The 21,413-nt window shown below is 36.8% G+C and overlaps 1 protein-coding gene across 2 annotated transcripts in view; it reads right to left on the reverse strand.

Annotated features, from left to right (window-relative positions):
• Window positions 1-4,306: 4,306 nt before the first annotated feature.
• The window catches only part of bmp6 (bone morphogenetic protein 6), a 34,369-nt gene continuing 17,262 nt past the window's right edge, over window positions 4,307-21,413 (reverse strand). The window contains exons 3-7 of one of the 2 annotated variants that reach the window (XM_083529995.1): window positions 13,582-13,730; window positions 10,850-11,044; window positions 6,402-6,478; window positions 4,812-4,922; window positions 4,307-4,723 (exon numbers count right to left, since the gene is read on the reverse strand). In XM_083529995.1, the coding sequence (XP_083386121.1) occupies window positions 4,574-4,723; window positions 4,812-4,922; window positions 6,402-6,478; window positions 10,850-11,044; window positions 13,582-13,730 (682 nt within the window). In that variant the 3' untranslated portion in view covers window positions 4,307-4,573. Of the gene's footprint in view, window positions 4,724-4,811; window positions 4,923-6,401; window positions 6,482-10,849; window positions 11,045-13,581; window positions 13,731-21,413 lie in introns of both variants that reach the window. The other variant, XM_083529994.1, reaches the window with a different exon arrangement.

Below are 21,413 nucleotides of genomic sequence, written 5' to 3' on the forward strand. Positions count from 1 at the left end.
CGTCTGCAAATATTGATCCACCTTCAAATGGTGCTCACACCAATCGGCTAAATAAGGCTCTGTTTATTTTATGTATTCATTTTGGCACCACCAGGTCAGTCTGCAGAAAAGGTAGATTTTTTTCATGACAGTACACTTCATACATTCAGAGGGTGGGGACTCGCATTAAAGGTGATGTTAACTGGTTTCACTTCATGGGTATTTCATGGACAAAGAGCCTTATCTTATGCTGCCCATCTTGATTTGTGAACTATAAGTTTGTTGCGGTTATGGAGGCCTCCCTATCCAAGCCCGAGGCCCTAGGCAATTGCCTGCTTTACTTATAGCTAGCTCTGGCTTATCATCAGGCAGTGATTAAATACTGACTGAGTTCCACTTGGAATGGCAGTACCTGATAACTTTCACTGATTGACTCAATCTCTGACATCTGATGTGGAAGAGGCAGGGACAGACATGGAGAAGACAGTTTTTTAATTTTAATTTGGCCATCTAGTTTTTTAGTTACTGATGTTCCTTGACTAATGTTAGCATGCATTGGGTAGCTAGGTAAGCTACATCATGTGTGTTAGTTAGCATGGCACTGCGCTAGTTTCAGAACTGCATAGTTTAAAAATAAAAAATAAAGTACTTAATACTGTTGAAGTACTGTTCAAATTATATGAATACATTGAATGTTAAACTGATCTCTTGTTTTGCGATTTACTTCACCGAATGCTTTTCTGCATGTGCTTCAAAGAACAGTACAGGAGCAAGTGATCATAGAGCAGGACAGGGAGACCTGCTTGAAGTAAGAAGGATGGAAGTCACAGGATTAAAGCTCACTTGCATGCCTTTTAGATTGTTTGTGATGTTTGGATGTTCATAGTTGGTGATTGTCTAGAAAAAAAAAAACTAGTCGCAAAATTAAAGACAAATGTTTCAGACACCATCTAGAGAGCCTCTATTGTCATGTTGCTCATAACAGCATGCCCATTTCAAAATTCCATACCTTTGCATTCTGTAAGATTTGCTGGTACAATAGAGAATTAAGAGGTCCATCAATAATGGCAAGTCATGCATTCTATGCTTTTTACTGAATTCAAAAACTTATTTTATTAATTTATCAGTATATTAGATATTCTTTCAGTAGGGTTCTTAAGCAAACTTCAGACAGGCAGAGTGTTTGTTTTTGTAGAGTAGTGGCTTCCTCCTTTCTATTCTGTCATGCATACCATTCTCATTTAGTGCTGGTCTGAAGGTGGACTTCCAAACATAATCACCCCTGACTACTGGAGGTTGTTATTAACTGCCATTGGTTTCTTTGGTCAACCTGTTTAAAACTGGTTTTTTAGTACAAAAGTGGTTTATTTTTATTGCAGGATATTCCAAATTGTTGTACTGCTAAAGAAAGCTACTCACAGAAAAGCGGAGCACAAAAGAGCATATTTCATACATTACATTGATTTAAATAATACATTTGCCAATTTTAACAAGATACCACATGGCAGCTCAGTCAGTTATGTCTCAAAGCACTAAAAAAATTGCTTTACAGTGGTAAAATCACTACACTTGTGAAAAATAGAATTCACAAATCAAATGGCTTTGGGCTGCAATTGTTTAAAATATTTAAGCATTTTATATCTTCAACAAAATAGACTGTTAGATATTAAAACTAATTGATTCACAAATAATTCAGATTCTAACAATCATACGTTGCTTATAAGTTAGTTACACAATGACACTTTCTGACTATATATATATATATATATATATATATATATATATATACTCTATCTGGTGTCACATGGTTTCTTCAGAAATCTTCTTTGCCACTGGTGCCTTTAAATGGATCACATTTATAGGTACACATGGATATAAATGTATACAATCAAAATGTAAACATGGATTTTTATATATTTTTGTAAAGAGGCCCATTTAAAAACAATATACAAATAAAAACTGAATTTAAATGTATTTTCTTCAAAGATATTTGCTGTATCGACAAGAGTGATCCATTCACAAGCACATAACTTGAGGGTATTCTTGTGTAAAACCAATAATTGTTAATTCTTTGTTTAATTAATTACGTTTATTTAATAGTTGGTTAATTAACTTCAACAAAGGTATATTGTGAGTGAATAGTGAAGAGTAAAACAATGCTTTTCTTTCATTGTTTAACTAAATCCAATGTTTAATAAAATCAAATGTATAACTAATGTTGCACTGATATACAGCATATGATTATGCTTTTGCCATGGTCGCTATGTTTAACTCTGTCATTATTTTGCATTTCAATCACTGCATTGACAGAGTATTAATGAATGTTTTAATGACTCATGATAATGTAATTTATATTTGTGCAAAATAGCAGGCTAGCTTTCTTCTGCGGTTTTCTTTCTTAATTAGTGCTGTGCTTGTCACCTACATATAACTTTTAGGGTGTGTAGAATGTGTATTCTGGTGTGGTGCAGGGTATTTCTGGGCCTCCTTCTGTTATATCTGCTTATCCTCAAATGAGTAAACTCAATTATATAGTATTTGTTTTCTTGATTTCTTTTGTGTTCTTTCTATGTGCTTAATTTGTTTCTCAGGTCATTGATTGACTGTTGATTGCTGCCTGTGTAATTTGTATTAGGTTTGTCTGGTCTGGTACATTTTAGATTATTTTTTTCTGTAAAGCTGATTTGGAGCAATGTCCATTGGATAAGAGCTATACAGAAGAAATATTCCTACTGTACGTCAATAAAGATTTATACATACATACATACAGTATCTCACAAAAGTGAGTACACCCCTTCACATTTCAGCAACCATTTTATTATATGTTCTCAAGGGACAATAGAAATAAAAATTGGATATACTTTAGTCAATGTGAAGCTTGTATAGCAGAAGCAGAACATATTTACTGTCCACTAAAAATAACTCAACATACAGCTATTATTGTCTAAATAACTGGCAACAGAAGTAAGTACACCCTAAATGAATGTCAAAACTGTGTCCAAAGATTTAATATTTTGTGTGAGCACCATTGTATCTAGCACTGCCTTAATTCTTCTGGGCATGGAATTCACTAGAGCTGCACAGGTTGTTGCTGAGATCCTCTTCTACTCCTCCATAATGACATCCCGAAGCTGCTGGATTTGAAACACATGGCACTTCTTCACCTTCTGCTTCAGGATGCCCCCATGTGATCTGGAGACATACTTGTCCATTCCATCACCTTCACCTTCAGCTTCCTCAGAAAGGCAGTTGTCATCTTGGCAGTGTGTTTGGGATCATTATCATGTTGGAAAACTCTCTTAGTTTTTGAAGGGAGGGCATCATGTTCTGCTTCATGATGTCACAGTACATGTTAGAATCCATTTCCTCAATGAACTGCATCTCCCCAGTACCAGCAGCACTCATGCAGCCCCAGACCATGATGCTACTACCATCACCACCATGCTTAACTGTAGGCAAGACACATTTTTCTTGGCACTGACAAGCAGACCGTCCGCTTCTGCAACATCTAAAGCAACGCTGGCAGCACTCATGTGTAGGTTTTTGAAAAAAAAAAACGTTTCTGCACCTGACGCACAGCACAGAGGATTTAACTTCATCAAATCTTTGATTGTTAGGCCTTTTCTGAATTGAACCCATATTGGAAAACTTCTGTATAATCCTGTCCACTGTAACTCAGTTTTATGGTGTTACCAGTCTTCTTATAGCCTCTGCTATCTTTGTGGAGGGCAACAATTCTAATTCCCAAATCCTTTAGAGATCTTTGCCATGAGGTGCCATTTGAAACATTGTACTCAAAGCATCAAATTCTAACTGTTTTAATAAAAGATACGCAAACTCGTATGCCCCTGTCATGCAGATAAAAACATGAACATGATGAATGGGACATGTGGCTTTGCATGATTAAACAACATACAGCTGTTATCACTTGTGGTGTACTCACTTTCGTTGTCAGTTATTTTGACAATAATTGCTGTATGTTAAATCATTTCTAGAGGACTGTAAATATGTACTGCTATACAAGCTGCACACTGACCACTGTAAAATATATCCAAGTTTCATTTCTATAGTATTGTCCCTTAAAAAGATATACTAAAATGTACTCACTTTTAGGATGTACTTACTTTTGTGAGATACTGTACATACAAACATACATACAGAAAATTCTGTTCTCAGGTGTCACTGATGCTTGGCCGAGGCAAACGACTGGAGGTATAAATTAACATCTTAAAGAATTAAAATATTGTTTTATTAAGACCCAAGATGAAAACATTTCTGAAAAATAATTTGATATATTTTTTTTTACAAAACATGTAACAAGAAAAAATTAAATAGCTCTAGTTTTTATTGTATAGATGTATTTGACATATAATTGAGTTGCTAAAAATAAAACTTTAGTCAAATACAGAATAAATATAAAAAATTCTACATAGAAATGTAGACAGATTCCTCAAAAAACGGATCAGAAAACAGATGAAAAAGCAGCTCAGTCCTTAATAACCACACCTCTAGTCTGCATTGTGCATGCATAGTGAAGAAAAAGATGCACACACAAACTGTTTAGCAGAGGCAATCTTGTATGTCCTCCTCAATGTCAGTGGCAGCCACATGCACGCACCACCATGTTTTTGTACTTTTTTAGGATGACATTGGAGTTGTCATCAAAATACAGCACAGATATGGCATGCAACTTAGTTGGAGCACAGCATGGCTTCGGAACATTTTCAGGATTCATCAGGTGGACCTGTGGGAAAGGTATTTTTTTTATTTTAAAAGTAGTGAAAGTTATATTGTTTGTGCATTTCTGAGTGAATGATAATTCCATGCCTCACCAGTGTCTGTACAATAGCATGATTTGTAGCATTCATGTGAGCATTTAATGGGAATGAGCATTCTCCATCACAGTAATTAGCTGCATATCCTTCAGGTGCAATAATCCAATCCTGGCATCAGACAAAGACAAGTGAAGTTAGTCATGAAAATAGTAGTTATTATCCGGCTGCAGTTGGTTTATGCTAGCACTTGATTTAAAACCTGCATCATAATTCACATCACATTATATATACAGTATATGGCACAGAACAGTTTTAAGTGACCTGAGTTGTTACTATTTGTGGTACCTTTTAATAGCCATCATTATATTCCATGCCATCTGCAAGCTGAAAAATACTGATTTCCAGTCAGTGTTCAGTTTTAGTGACAGCCTTTAATTCCAGCAATGTGGCAGAGTATAAAAAAGACAGCTGTGTCCTCTTGACAACCATTAGAACAGGTGTCAGTACAGAAACAAAATAGAGATACGTGTGTGGCCATGTCATTCTCAAATTTATGGATGGCACAATGGTGGTATGTCTGAATGCTGACAATAATGAAACAGCCAACAGAAAAGAGTTGATCATTTTGATACACTGGTGCCAGGAAAACAAGCTTTAGCTCAACATCAAAAAGACAACAGGGAGCACACCCATCACGATCAACTGGATTCTAATGGGAAGCCATGATCCATTTATATTGATGCAATTCACCAGCATCTATTCATCCAAGCCTTGGACTGCTCTCAGTGCTACCTGCAGGCAGACTATCACAGCATCACATCTTACACCAGTAGGTTGCAGGGCAGCTTCTTCCTACAGGTCATCAGACCATAGAACTCAATAGAATAACAACAACTCTACCTTCAATGCATTGCACTTTAATATTATGTTTCCATTTACACTGCTCTCTGACTGATAAATAGACCAATCAGTCTCCTGAGTATACTCATATACAAGTTTTTCCTTGCCACAGTCGCCATGGCTTGCTCATCAGGGATAAATGCACACCATTCACCTTAACTGTTACATTTTGTAAAGCTCCTTTGAGACAATGTCTGTTGTGAAAAGCGCTATAGAAATAAACTTGACTTGACTTGGCTATACTGCATGCTAATTATCTTCCACTATGCCACTTTAGCCATTAAATAAAATATCCTCTTATGACAGTACCCTCAGCAAAGGTTTACCAGTTCAGTTACTAGTAATGACAAAACACACTTTTTTAAACCTTATTTGTCATGTTGAAAAAAAAAGACACCACATTTAAGCTAACTGAATATAAATGTTCATGCTACAGACAGGCACTGAATAAAACAAATTATTTGGGGCTTCAGAGAGATTTCCAGGTGCAAAATAAGAGCCGAATAATAGATAATAAACACAGAGACATGGCCTGATGCCTGGTGCTTTATATGCCTTATCAGAAGCCTCTCCATTTTTTTCAATATTTCATATCATTAGTTTCTGTGAGCCTGAGCCTAACGTTACTTTAGATTCCTGTTCTTGGTTGTCTTTTATTTTGTAGCCCATCCAACACATGGTTCAACATGTTGTAGATTATAGTCACCAAAACAACGACTATGTTTAAATGTGTGTGTCTGTTCTCACCTGCCAGCCCAAATCTCTGAAGCTGACATATAGTTCATGTTTTCTGCAGGCTGTCTTCTGATCACTGCTATTATGATCTACTACAAAAAAGAAAGAGTGAACATTGTGAACAGCACATCATCTAAATAAAACTGTAAGTGTACTGTAAAAAAAATAAAAAAATAAAAATCCAATATAAAATTTCCAATCATACAAACATAAACAAACGTGTTTATATGATAATGCATCTTTATATGGTTACGTTCATTTGTCATTTGCTTAAGCTCTATTTTTGTGAGTTTTTCCAGGAGGTTTTTGAGGTTTTGTAGGAGTACAGCACAGAATCAATAGGAAAGTCATTAATTTTTATTTGTTAAAGTAAAGGAGCAGATCTGGAGGGATTATGGATATAGAGTGTTCGGTGAACTGGGATATTTGTATGCTGTCGTCCCCTCACTCTCACACGTTCACTCAGGTTTGTTGACGGTGGTGTGGTGGGTCGTCTCTTATCCCAGAGATCCCTCATGTCTGTGTTACCTTCTGACTCTCCCTTTTGGTTATGCTGCCATAGCGAGTCTTGCCCGAATCCAAACTGCAGAGTGTCCTTAAATTTAACACAATAATAAGGGCACATAATAATCCATATCCTTCTCTCCCTGTCACCCCTCTTCTCTCTCTTCCTCTCTCTCTCTTGAAACATGTTTAAACATGCTCCTGAGGTTCCAGTGACCACTGTTCCTGCCCCTCTCCCCTCCTCAGATCTGCCAACTTTGACCCTGCCTGCCTCTGGATGGTGTTCTTTTCGATTGGAGGCCACTCTGTGCATCTGGGGATGGTTTCATATCAACCCCCTAGGAATCCATGAAATTACGGAGTAAGAACAGGAGCTTTGAGGATATGGATTTGGACTGTAGTTAATGTCTGCTACACTGACTCAGGACTACAGTTTGCATCTGATCACCATCACTGCACACCTCAACATCGTTTATCTGTAATAAATGGACATTCGGCTCATTAGGGAAAAACTTACACTTAAAGAATGAATAAGATGTTCTTTATATCACCACATATCTGTGTAAAGCTGCTTTGAGACAATATTCATTGTTGAACGTGCTATACTAATACAAATTAATTGAATTGAAAATAGAATTCGGTAGCTGCTGTATTACCAACAGTAACCTTGGAAACGGTGGTCCCAGCTCTTTTTAGGTCATTGACCAGCTCCTCCCGTGTAGTTCTGGGCTGATTTCTCACCTTCCTTAGGATCATTGAGACCCCAAGAGGTGAGATCTTGCATGGAGCCCCAGTCCGAGGGAGATTGACAGTCATGTTAAGCTTCTTCCATTTTCTAATGATTGCTCCAACAGTGCACCTTTTTTCACCAAGCTGCTTGGCAATTTCCCCGTAGCCCTTTCCAGCCTTGTGGAGGTGTACAATTTTGTCTCTAGTGTCTTTGGACAGCTCTTTGGTCTTGGCCATGTTAGTAGTTGGATTCTTACTGATTGTATGGTGTGGACAGGTGTCTTTATGCAGCTAACGACCTCAAACAGGTGCATCTAATTTAGGATAATAAATGTAGTGGAGGTGGACATTTTAAAGGCAGACTAACAGGTCTTTGAGGGTCAGAATTCTAGCTGATAGACAGGTGTTCAAATACTTATTTGCAGCTGTATCATACAAATAAATAGTTTAAAAATAATATATTGTGATTTCTGGATTTTTTTTTTTTAGATTATGTCTCTCACAGTGGACATGCACCTACGATGACAATTTCAGACCCCTCCATGATTTCTAAGCAGGGTGTTCAAATACTTATTTTCCTCACTGTATATATACTGTGTGTGTGTGTGTGTGTATATATATATATATATATATATATATATATATATATATATATATATATATATATATATATATATATAAATAAATAATATAATATACCTATCTATCTACCTATCTAGGAATAAGATATTTCTATATTATACTGGTCTAAACAATGCCTTACTGTACTCCAAAAGAATTCCCCTAATTTATTAATAAATTTCTACAAACAGAGGACATATTTTCATAAACTGTCTGTAAAAGTTAAATCAAGCTCTATTTTATGAAATTGCTACATTTATAATTCTTGACTAAATCAGAGTTTATTGATTTGGGACAAACAACACTACATACTGCAATGCATACAACGTACATACAAACACATGAAACAGCTTGTTTTCTCAGTCACATTAGATAGAACATGAAAATTTCCGAAGAACAACAGTTTCAAGAGTATAAAATAAAGTATAAAATGAAAAAGGTTATGATTTAGTAAATTCTGATATATGCCACAACCACATGAGCATTTTATCCAAATACAAAAAAGAGATATTTTGACGGGTATTTTGAGTACTAAATAAATATAGCATAATGATGCAAACAGTTAATAATAGTTATATTACGTCCCTAAAGAAATATACAGTGTGCCACACTAAAAAGGTAAACTTTATTTCGTTGCTTGAATATTACTTGATCTCTAATGAAAAATAGCTGTAAAAGGATTGCAGTTGCATTATTTATGGAAACTTAAAATAGTCATCTTCCAGTTACAGCCCTTATCTGTACAGTTGTAGAAGAAGAAGGGGAATTTTATATTCAGACCCTTAGTATTTGGTTAGAAGCACCTTCGCCAACATTTACAGCCTCAAGCCTTTTTTGGGTATGACACAATAAGCTTTGCACAACTGGATTGGGGGATTTTCTGCCATTCTTCATGGCATGCTGGGCCACTCTAGGACATTCACAGAGATGTCCCTAAGATACTCCTGTGTTGTTTTGGCCGTGTGCTTAGGGTTGTTATTATGTAGGATGTTGAACCTTAGTCCGAGACTGAGCACCTGAGTGCTGTGGAACAGTTTTTTTTATTGAGGATATTTCTGTTCTTTGCTCCATTCAGTTTTCCCTCAACCTGCTGCTGCTGTCATGCTTCACTTTTGGCACTCTCGTACTCACTTCGCACACCCATGACTTCAGTACCACTCACATTACATCACTTTATTACCATAAACTGTTTACATCTTTCCTGGATTGGTGCTATTTGCTCTTTTCCACAATATTTTGTTTACATTTTTGCTACTGTTCACTGTCTCGTTACAGCACATTTACTGGCGGAGCTATTTTGTGTTCTGTGTATTGTCTTGCACGGTCTTGTGTTGTCTTTGCACTGTTTGCACCAGGTTGCACACATGCACTTTATGTGGCGAGGACACTTACTAGTCCTTTGCCCTGTGTTTTTCTGTTTCTGTGATTGTTGTTTTATGTTGTTTTATGTAGCATCAGGGTTCTGGAGAAACGTTGTTTCATTTCAGTGTGTACTGCGTCAGCTATATATGGTTAAAATGACAATAAAAAGCTTCTTGACTCTTGACTTGACTTGACTTATATGGTTTTGGGCCAGTGATGAGTGGTGTCTAGTTTCGTCTAGGCATAACCTTTTTTTTTTTCTTCAATATAATTAAATTCAATCTTAGTTTTATAAAACCACATAATCTTGTTCCACACAGATTAAAGTCATTCAGGTGCCTGTTGGCAAAATCCAAGCAGGCTTCCATTGGTTCTGCACTGCGGAAAGGCTTCCATCTAGCCTGTCTGCCATAAAGCTTGTATTGGTGAAGGGCTGCAGTGATGGCTGTCCTTTGGAAACTTTGTGCCAACTCCACACAGGATCTCCAGAGCTCTGTCAGAGTGACCATCAGGTTCTTGGTCACTTCTATTACTAATTCTTATTCTTCTCACCAATTCTTCAGTTTGGCTGGGAAACCAGCTCTTGGAAGAGTCCTGGTTGTGCCACACTTCTTCCATTTGAGAACTATGGAGGCCGCTGTGCTCATGGAAATCTTCAGTGCAAAAATGTTTTTATAGCCTTCCCCAGATCTGTTCCTTGCAACAACTCTTTGACCTCATGGCTCGGTTTTTTGCTCTGATATGCATTGTCAGCTGTGCCTTTCCAAAATATGTCCAATAAACAAATCTTAGCAACAATAATGTGAAATGGAGTCACCTCAGCTAATTTTCAGGTATTGTTGCAAAGGGTCTGAATATGTACATGTGATATTCAGGTGTTTTAAATAAAATAAAATAAAAAATACTGAAATTTCATTTCAATGTCATTATGGGGTACTTTATGGGGTACATTATGCGGTACTGAGTGTAGTTTAATAAGAAAAAAACATATTTGAACGATAGTAGTAACAGGCTGCAATATACAATTGCAAAAAGTGAAGGTCTGAATTCTTTATATAATATATTTTATTAATTTATATTTATTATTATTATCTAAATGAATGACAGCATGTCAAAAATGTAATACCTTTTTAGCTCAAACATGCTAAAAATGAGCATAACTGCTATTTTTAAAAAAACAGCAAGAACTATACTGCTTAGTATCTGAAGATTTTCTCCTAGCAGTAGTAGATTGTGGAACCAACCTGTTTGTCCTGGGCCTTTTTGTGCCTCCTGTGGATAAGTGGAACGATTTCGGCTCTGCTGCCTGGGTTTTCCTACAGATCGTGGTGTGCGGATGTGGAGCTCTTTTACCTTGAAGAAGGCCACCATGAAGGGCTGCTTCTCCAGAGGGCCACCCTGACTGACTAGCCCTGCCTCTTTAGGGTTAATGTTCTCTCCTGTAAGAAGGGATTTCAAATCTGTCATAATAAATGTGCCACACAACATTTGAATATTCAATATTGACTTTTATTTAAAAACATCACTGCTAACCCAAAATTCTATCTACATCTTAGTATCTGATTATTACTTTTTGTTACACTACAATTACTTGACAAATGTAATATGATGCAGTAATTAACATGATACATTTTATGTTGTTTGTGGGAGCAGGTGGATGGAATTAACTTTTGAAGAAGTCTGGCACATTAAGATTCCAGCACAGCGATGATGCTAATGGTAGACTCAGAATGGAGGAATAGTAGACTAAGAATGTGTTTAAAGTCTTAAAGTTTTTTGGAAAAGGATTGAAAGCAAACAGATCAAAACAAAGAAAAAGTATTTGTGACTTTCCAGAAGGATTTAGCTGTCCCCAATTTCACATAATTTCATCCCTCTTTCAAATATGAAGGTGGGAGATTTCAATCAGGTTTAATTTGCAGAACAGGGGGCATAGTTTTCGGAGCATATGTGGCAGAGTTTGTGCTAGAAGCTGGCTTCTCCAATTTTTCAGGCTGCTGCTGTTGGATTGAAGGGGTTTTGCTGAATGCCAGTGAACTGTCTTGAGACTGTGGCATAGTGATATACTCCGGGGTGGAGAAGTAACACTTGAACAAGGAAGTGATTAAACCCTTTTTTGTTTTGTTTTCCAGTCTATTAAGAGAATCCTTGATTATGTTGGACATTTCCAGCCCAGATTTCAATTTGTGAAAGGCTTCTTTTTGAGGGGGTTTTGACTAAAAGGTAGCACTGAGGCAGGACTGAGTGATATAGAAGTGCTAGGAGTTAAAATATGGATAAAAGAATGAAAGCAGTTTTTGTCTATTTTCATTTATAGTTGAATAGATTCCAAACTCCTATGGGCTGGCTAAATTGTCAGTTAAGCCCTTCAGCTTTTGGTAAGAAAGAGAGGATGGAGAATCAGCTTTTGACTGAAAGAGCATTTGCAATCTCTGCTTTGGGGTTTTGGTTGGAGCTGGGTTCATCTAGGGATAAGACCCCATGAATGGGTAAGTAAGACATGCAAGAAGAGTTTTGGAATGACACATGGCAAAGATGAAACATGGGTAGTTTACTCAGAATATAAATAGTTACAAAGATAAAGAAGTGTGCTTGATAGACACAGGTGTTAAGAAAACCAATGAGCACACTGATAGAGATGTGTGTCTGAACTAAACATCAACTAGACTCATATATTAATACTTTACATTTTTTTACCCACTTATTACTTTTAAATATGGCAAAATTCTTTCAGGATGCCTATTTGCGACTACAACTGTTAAATCCTAAAATTACTCTCCACTGTGAAAAAGAATAAGCTGAATTTGCTTTATTCTAATCTGTACATTGATTTTATGAAAAACTGATCAAGGGTAAAACCAAGGACCCTGGAACATTGAGAAGTTTACACAGTCCACAGCATTATCTGGGCATACCATATAATTAACCTAAATTACTACTAATCCCTTCTGCCCATAAGCAGAAATATCCTCTAAAATATTAAGGGAAACGAAATCATGTTTATCAATCAACCTAAATTAATACTAATCCATTCTGCCCATAAACAGAATAGTGAGTGATTGTGGCCCATTAGCATGTTCCACTACAGTAATTGACTGCACTCACTCATCTGGCATCAGAATTTGGAAACTATAAAATGTAAATAATAACACTGCAATGTTTTAAAAAAAAAATTTCAAAACCCATATTTAACTAAACATTTTAAGATTAAATGGAAGTATAAAAACAACATACCAAATATTGGAAATATAAAATTTGATTGCTTATTTAAAATTTTATGTCAGCAAAGTGTTTAAAAAAGCTGGGATATGTACCACAAAAGCCTGGAAAGGCTGTGCAACGTTAAAAAATAAACACCTGGTGAAACATCTCATAACTGATAAAGTTAATTGGCAACAGGGCAACATGATTGGGCATAAATAGCATATAACCGATTTTTAAATTTTCAAATTCCAAAATTAGTGTAAACCTGGCAGCCCTAATCTGTGCTGTGTTTTCCAATAGTGCACATTTGGATAGAGTGGGTCCATAAGCATTTATATATTTATATACATTTATATTTATTATTACATTTATTTTTACATTTATTATTTAAACTGAGAAGTATTTTTTGATGTATTATTCAAACTATTATTTACACAACAATAATTTCCCATTGAACTATTAATCAAGGTGAGTCAGATTTTGCACCTTATGTACAAGTGATCAAACTATACTGTCAAACTATTTTTCATATACACAATGACACAAACAAGATATTTTTATTTTTATAAGTTTATAAAGCTTCAAAATATTAAAACATTTAAGGTCAACTCTTTTAAGATCAGAAATAAACTTTGTTGTGACTGATCTCAATCACTGCATTCAATATTAAAAATTGGTAATCTAAATAAAAACTTATTTTAAACCCACTATTTTATCATGATCATGCTGAGATTTAATGCTTTAGAGTTTTTAGAGCTCTTAATTTTCTTACCAATGTTGGTTTGTACACTTATCTGTAGGCCCAGATTATGATGTGGATTCATAACCCAGAGGTTTATGGTGGCTGTGATGTCAAACTCTAGCCAGCCTTCATCAACTGCCCACAGTTGGCGGGACTCCAACAGCAAAAGGTCTGCATCTCTACATAGGAAACATATTACATGTACAATCTGTCAGTTGAATTGCAGCTAAGAGATTTTATTTTATTTTATTTGACAAATGCAGGAACCTTGAACAAATATCACAAAAAAAAATGTTAGTCTTTACGGTCAACACTGCCATGTTTTACTTCTACTTTATGTCTATATGTATTATAGAGGAAATTATGCAACTATTGAAGCACAAAGGCATGTCAGCATTCGAACAATTGTCCATTATTTTAAAGGCTTATCAAAGATTTGTGTATACCTTTACATAAACAGAAGAATTACGTAATTTTAGGCATTTTCTTGTTTTGAGGTCTTCACATGTATTTACTTGTGTGCTCTAGACAAGGCCTATACTAATTACACTAATGATATGGCAAGCTGGTAAGCCGAATGCCTCCTTCTCCTCCTTGTGCCACTTCAAAGCTCCCACAAACAGGTGTTTTAGAGAATGCCCCTACAGTCATGCTTTAGCAATCCCATTTTACAGAATACTAATTATAGCTGTTTGACATGCATTCCTCTTTGAGTTCATAAGTCAAATTTGGAGTAAACTTGCTAAAATTCACTCACAGTGCCTGGTATAATACAGGGTTTGTTTCTAATGATGCATCAAGTAGCCCTGGTATAACTTTTCTACAATTCTACAGTTAAATGCATATAATTAGTATATTGAGATCAAAATGCATCCAATTTTACATTTTGCCTTCTTTCAGACTTAGCTTGTGATATCCTTTGAAATTGCTTTTCTGGATCTCTTTTTAATTGGGGTTTTCCTTTTTGTGAAGCCGGTTTGTGACATTGTGAATTGTTAGAACTGCTGTACAAAATTCACTGAATTATGTTTCATTGTGTACCAGAGGCAGATACTGAGAAGTATTGTAGTCCAAAATAAAATATAAATTAGCATCAAATATAATGTGCAGATACCAGTGTGAGATGAAGGTAAGCATTTCAAAGCCTCAAGAGAAAATGGTCTACTTGAGTCAAGCTGTATGGCCACAGCACAGTCACAAATGCCAAAAGTAGCCTTAATGTTAATAGCGGATACAGATACCTAATACAAAAATCTAGAGCCATGATGCTTATAGATTACGTAAACATTGCTTATGGATTCTAAGTTGTTGTTTAAATTTTTTTATTCTAAATAAAACTGGAGACCAAATTCCCATGCTTTGAACCTCGTGGCCTAAACAATGAAGCGGCTAATTTATGGGTTTTTCCCGGTTTCACAAGCTTCCTGCCGCCAAAGAACTGAGCCCCATAACATTAGACCAATGCAATTGGTGAACGGGTTAAGGTGAACCAATGAAACTCTTTATATTAAATCATGCACGCTCCCAGTGAATCGGCCCGCACCACATCATAAACAGTGTTGGGGGTAACGCGTTACAAGTAACATGCGTTACGTAATAATATTACTTTTCTGGAGTAACGACTAAAGTAGCACTTTATAAATTTACACATTAATATCTGAGTTCCTTTTTTTTTAAAAGTAATGCAAGTTACTTAAATTATTTTGCATAAAAAAATATATATATACTGAATTAAAACGAACGTAGTCACGTAGAATCGCGCACTCATACGTGCGAGCCGTGGGAACAGAAGCTAGTCAGAAGCGGAGATGGCAGGGCTTTACATTACTGCGATGGAATTATTCTCATTATTTTGAAATAGTCGAGGAAAAGGAGAAGTGAATAATCGTTAAGTGTAGATCGTAGAATTGTAAAGCTCTTGTCAACTGCAAAAAATATCACTTCAATCTATAAAAAAAATATCTGCATGCAAACCACAGCACTATGTGGAATGTGTGGAAGAGAGAGAGCCAAATGAAACCTGCACCACGCCTCAATCTGAACAACAAAGGCTTGATTTCAGTTCACGTTCACCACCAGGTAAAACAATTAGTTCAACTGAACTCAACAAATTGGTTGCTGCTTTTATTGTTGAGGAGATGCAGCAGCTGTCCACTGTGGAGGCGCCCACATTTCATAATATCATCAGCAAAATCTCAGTGACAGGGAAAAGGCCGGGGGGCGTGCTGCCCAATCGCAAAACCTTCACAAACTTTTTGGACAAGGCATATATGGGAATTGAGACAGAACGTTGGGTATTACTGTACACTGGATCGATCCTGTTACTCTGCATTGCCAAAAAACTGCAATCGCCTGCAGACGATTTCGTGCTCCTTGTTACGCCTGCTCCAGTTAAGTTCTTTATTCCCTGCACTCTCATTTCATTGTTTCCTTTGTTTGACTATTATAGGTCAATAAAACTACACTTTGTTTTACTCCCTTTTTCCGCTGCCTGGTGTCAGTCTGGTGCTGCATGTTAGGGCAAAATGTTTAGAATGTAACTTATTACTATAAAAAGAGGCATGATGGAATTAATATAAATGTTGTACCTATAAAACAATCTCTCAACAAATCTAAATTTGCACAGCATATGGAAATGATTCATTCAACCTTTGTTTAAAGGGTGCTTTGGATAAACAAAATCTTGAAATTTGTCGAATTCTAATTCTAACCCTAACCCTAACCCAGAAACCATAATGATTTTATTTTATTTTTTTATTTTTTTTATTTTTTTTTCGCTGATGGTGTTTACAGAAGGATCTTCTTGTTCTTCTTTTTGGCTGCTCCCATTAGGGGTCACCACAGTGGATCAGCCGTCTCCATACCCCCCTGTCCTCTACATCTGCCTCTTTCAAACCAACTACCTTCATGACTTCCTTCACCACATCCATAAACCTCCTCCTTGGACTTCCTTTCCTCCTTCTTGGTGGCTCCATCCTCAGCATTCTCCTACCGATGTACCCCATCATGTCCCTCCGCTGCACATGTCCAAAGCATCTCAATCTCACCTCCCTCACCTTGTCCCCAAAATGTCCTGCATGTGCTGTCCCTCTAATAAACTTGTTTCTAATCCTGTCCATCCTCATCACTACCAACGAAAACCTCATCATTCTCAGCTCTGCACTTATACTCTTGCAGATACCCTTCTATCACAAATCACTCCTGCCACTCTTCTCCACCCACTCCACCCTGCCTGCACTCTTTTCTTTACTTCTCTAACACACTCTCCATTACTTTACACTGTTGAACCTAGGTACCTGAACTCCTCCACTTTCAACACCTCTTCTCCCTGCAACCACACCACTTCACTGCTCTTCCTCTTATTTACGCATATGTACTCTGTTTTACTCCTACTGACTTTCACTTCCCTTCTCTCCAGTGCGTAAGTTATGTTTACATAGCTCTCACATAAACAGCATTTGGTGGATTTTTCAAATGTTTTATTTTGAAAAATCCACCAAATGCTGTTCTTGTGAGAGCTATGTAAACATAACTTAAACAAACAGACAAGTTACAGGTTAACTCCATTTGATGATAGACACATACATTTATTCAAAAAGTTGTACCTCAGTCCTAAAAAAGCTTTCCATCACTATATTATGATGAATGTTTTTGTTTAAACAATGTCGTCACCTTGGAAGCTAAGTAAATTTACAGTGTCAGTGAAGACAAGATGCACAGTGTTTGCTTCGTGTCAAAGACAATACTAAACCCTAAAACTCTGGAGTTGGCAGATAGAGTTGAGATGCTTCATCCCTTTGTCTTTAGAGACTAGTTTAAAAACCTGTGTGTTTGTCAACCTATTAGCTTGTTTAATCTTAATAATGGTATAATCTTGAGCTATGAAAAATGAGGACATGAAAAGAGGCCCTTCTGGAATGCCAATTATGCACAAAATATTTTAAAAACAGTTTTCAAAACAGTCCATATTTTCTCTAAAGGTGTCTGATTTTGCAAGTGAAAATCTTTTTCTCACACATTTTCTCATCTACTGCTCAGACAATGGCAACAAATTCAAAGTAAGAAGACAATCTTTTTTGTTTACACTTGTAACCCTCTTTCCCCCTTCCCCCAAAGAAACCGTTACAAAGAAAACACCAAAAAGTTCCAAATTCAGTATACACCTTAACAATACAATAAAACATGCTACATACAGCTAATCAGATAAAACATCAATCAACAATAAGTTACAGTTTTTCTCAACTGCTTTCAGTCATTTCTCACAACAGAACTGCATTTCTCAAAACTACTCGTCCCACCGTCAGAACCTGTTGTCAGTTCTTTACATCATATCAGCAATGTCTTGTTGTTTTCATCAATTTGCAATTGCTTTTGGACAACATGCAAATGGTTCTGTACATCTGTCAGCTGCTTTTGACAATTCTTGTTGCTTTTGTCCTGCTGTGCAAAATAACTTGTCCTGGTTCTCAGCTGAAATGTCACAACCACCAAACCAATTAGTCTTTTTCTCAGGTTGGATGTCTGTACTATCAAAATGAGTGAACATGTTCTCAGAATTGTATGTCTATACAGATTTCTACAAATTGTGAGTACATGTTTGCTAAGAAATATGTCCAGAATTGACAAATTGCTCTCAGGTGAGTCTTCACCTTTGTTAACAAAGAGAAACATGTGCAACTCTAGACTAACCAATGATCATCCAGTTCTGTGAAATAGCTCAGAGGTGCAACTCATGAAAACTGATTTGGCAGGGTCACATATATATATATATATATACAGTGCACAACACAAGTGTTCCCCTTTCTGATAATGGAAGCTGAAGGAAGAAAAAGAGGATTAAGACTGCGTAGTGGAAGGTTAATGATCATCAGCCACATACACGGATGACACTGCTGGCTGCCATGGATGCAGTATGTGGCGACATCTCAGCAGATGCATGCAGAGGCTGGATTAGGCGCTCAAGAAGATTCTTTCCACCATGCATAGCAAGGGAAAATATATGTTGTGATGTGGATGAGAATCTGTGGCCCAACAGAGAGGACCGACATGACATATAGGAAAACTGCCATATAATTTCACCTTTACCTTCTGTACATGTATAGTTTTTCCCACTTTGTCTTTTTCAGGTTTTCATTTGTTGGTAAATAGCCTATGTGTAGTTTCCTTTGTTTTCTGTATGTAAGTACCACTATTGACAGTACAGTAAAAATGTGAATCCAGTGTGATCTTTTGTTTCGATTCTTTTTTTCAATTATCTATTCATAGCATGTAAATTACTGTAACACCTGGTTGATGCACAATGGTTTGCAAAAGTAACTTATTTTTTTACCGGAGGAACACTGTAAATTATGACACACACCAGTACCGTAATTTAGTAGTTTCTAGTCATCAAAACCTGACTTGAGTATAATTTAAATAACTAAAACTGAATATGATGTTCTACTGACAACATGACTAATAATTTTGCCTGTCACGTTCACATTGTTGAAAAAATGACATAGGATTCTGCTGCCTCTGACACAATGATTGATGAAAAAACACGCTTTTGCACGATAGACAAAGCATTTTGAGCAGGTGACGCGTATTTTCCGGTTATCCACTATGTTGTGCAGTTTGTACGTGTTGTTTTGAGAAATGCACTTGGAGATCTGCAAACTTCAATTCTGATCTGAGAAATGACTGAAAGCAGTTGAGAAAAACTGTAATATCAGAGGGCCAAATTCAGCACACAATTCTTTTCAACGAAACATACCATAATCTGCACTTCACCTTTAGCTGTAAAAATCAATTGCAGGTGCACATAAATCATTATCTGATATTTACAACACTGCAGGTTTTGGACAATTTTACACAACTAAGCTTCAATTTCACATTTTCTCTGTATATACAAGAAAAATTGTCAACCAACCCTTCAATATAGTTCCTAGTTTTAGATAGTTCCTAGATGCTAGAAATATTATGTAGAAACATAAATTTGGACTGTCTTAGTTTATCAAACATGTTGTGTTTTCTATAGAACAGTTTCCAATGTGGAGAAAACAGGTAGTTTAAACAGCGCCGGGTGGTGCATTTGGTACCTGGGCCTTCAGTGGGGACTTACCCGACTTTATCCACCTCTTAATACCACCACTATCATGTCGCGATTATAGAAACCATCAATACTATACAATACACTACCACCGCAACTGTGTACCTACATTATGTTATTGATAACATAATCTAATAACAAGACAAAAACATTAAAAATGTCAATAAAATACAACCTACTCACCTGAGATGCAGACTCATAATTTGCAGCGCTCCTCAGAGGCTGTAAGCCAGTGGTACCGCTTGTATTCACTGGTCTATAAGTGGTGAACGAACCCTTTCCCAGGCTAAGACAAGCTAGCTAGCTTCGGGGTCGGCCAACCTCCTCACGATGTCTAGCTTTTCTTCAAAATGTATTTTTAAGTATGTTCGAGACCAAATCAATTTCTCTTCTTCCGTAGGCATAAAAAAAGTCTAACTCAGATGTATTAATGTGTGCAGCGTGCTACACACGTCTTTTGCCAGCCAAACTTGGCTGTAACTGTTTCCCTCTAACCAACCAATCAGAGGATGGAAAAATGCTAACGCTACTCTGGGCCAGCTAGCTGCCCTGTGAGGCGAATATGAAATCTGATTGGTTAAAGAAACAGAGCTATTTCTTAAGGAGACAATGGTAAAAACAGCAGCAGTAATGACTTTGCAGGCCCTGGGCAGATTAGATTGACATGGCAGCACATAGAGGCTGAAATCTGATTGGACAAAACAAATCTAACATACACATACACATACTGGAAGCAATGTAGCCAAGAGAAACACTATGAAATGACGAAAAAAAAAATTAATACAATTTTATTGAACAAATTTTTGAATTTAGGTTACAAATGTAGGTGGGTTCCCTGGTGGGCTAGTGGTTAGAATGCGGCACTCTCACCGCTGTGGCCGGGTTCGATCCCTGGTCAGGGAACCAACCACAGCCATTAGGGTTGCACAAGCCAGTGCACTTTTAGTGCCGGTCCCAAGCCTGGATAAATGGGGATGGGGAGGGTTGCGTTAGGAAGGGCATCCAGTGTAAAAACATGTGCCAAATTAAACATGTGGATCATGAATAGGATTATCCGCTGTGGCGACCCCTAATGAGAGAAGCCAAAAGAAAGTTTGAGTTGTAAATGTAGGTCAGTGCTTTTGATAGTGTTAAGACCAGTAGAGAAGTCTTTGCTGGCCCTGACTGCCCACCACTGAGTTTAAAGCAAAAATACAGTCCTTTCACCTGAATTATGGTGCTGTTTGAGCTGTAGACAGTAGTAAATTAGGCCACATTCAGAATTTTTTAATGTCAGCTCCAACTTGGATAAGTATTGCTTGGAACTAATAATGGAACACTGTATGTATTGTATTTCAGTTCACAGAAAATTGATGTGTGAAGTAAGGGTGGCCAATAAAGAATTAAATTCTGTGATGATTTCTGAGTTGAGAAATCTTGTCTTGAAATGTATCTCTTTTTAACCAGAGTCATGGTGAGGTCCACCTTGACCAAAGTACATCTTAGGAATTAATCGGTGCTAGTTAGGATTTTGAGGTAGAATAAGATAAAGATGTGTAATTAGTCTGAAGCCAAAAATCAGTGAATGAAATAGTGAAAAAGTTCATCTGGACAAAATTCACACTAAACAGAAAAGCGAGTCACTGTTTTGAGTGGGGAAAAAAATATATTTTTTTGTGTAAAGCAGCCTGGTGACAAACCATAAATAGTCACTTAATTGGTTGCTTTTCTAACAGTGGACACAAGATCCAATCATGCCCTTGTTATGAGTCATGGAAATCATGCCTCCTTTCTC

Source organism: Silurus aristotelis (assembly GCF_946808225.1).
Source record: "Silurus aristotelis genome assembly, chromosome: 25".
Classification (NCBI taxonomy): Eukaryota; Metazoa; Chordata; class Actinopteri; order Siluriformes; family Siluridae; genus Silurus; species Silurus aristotelis.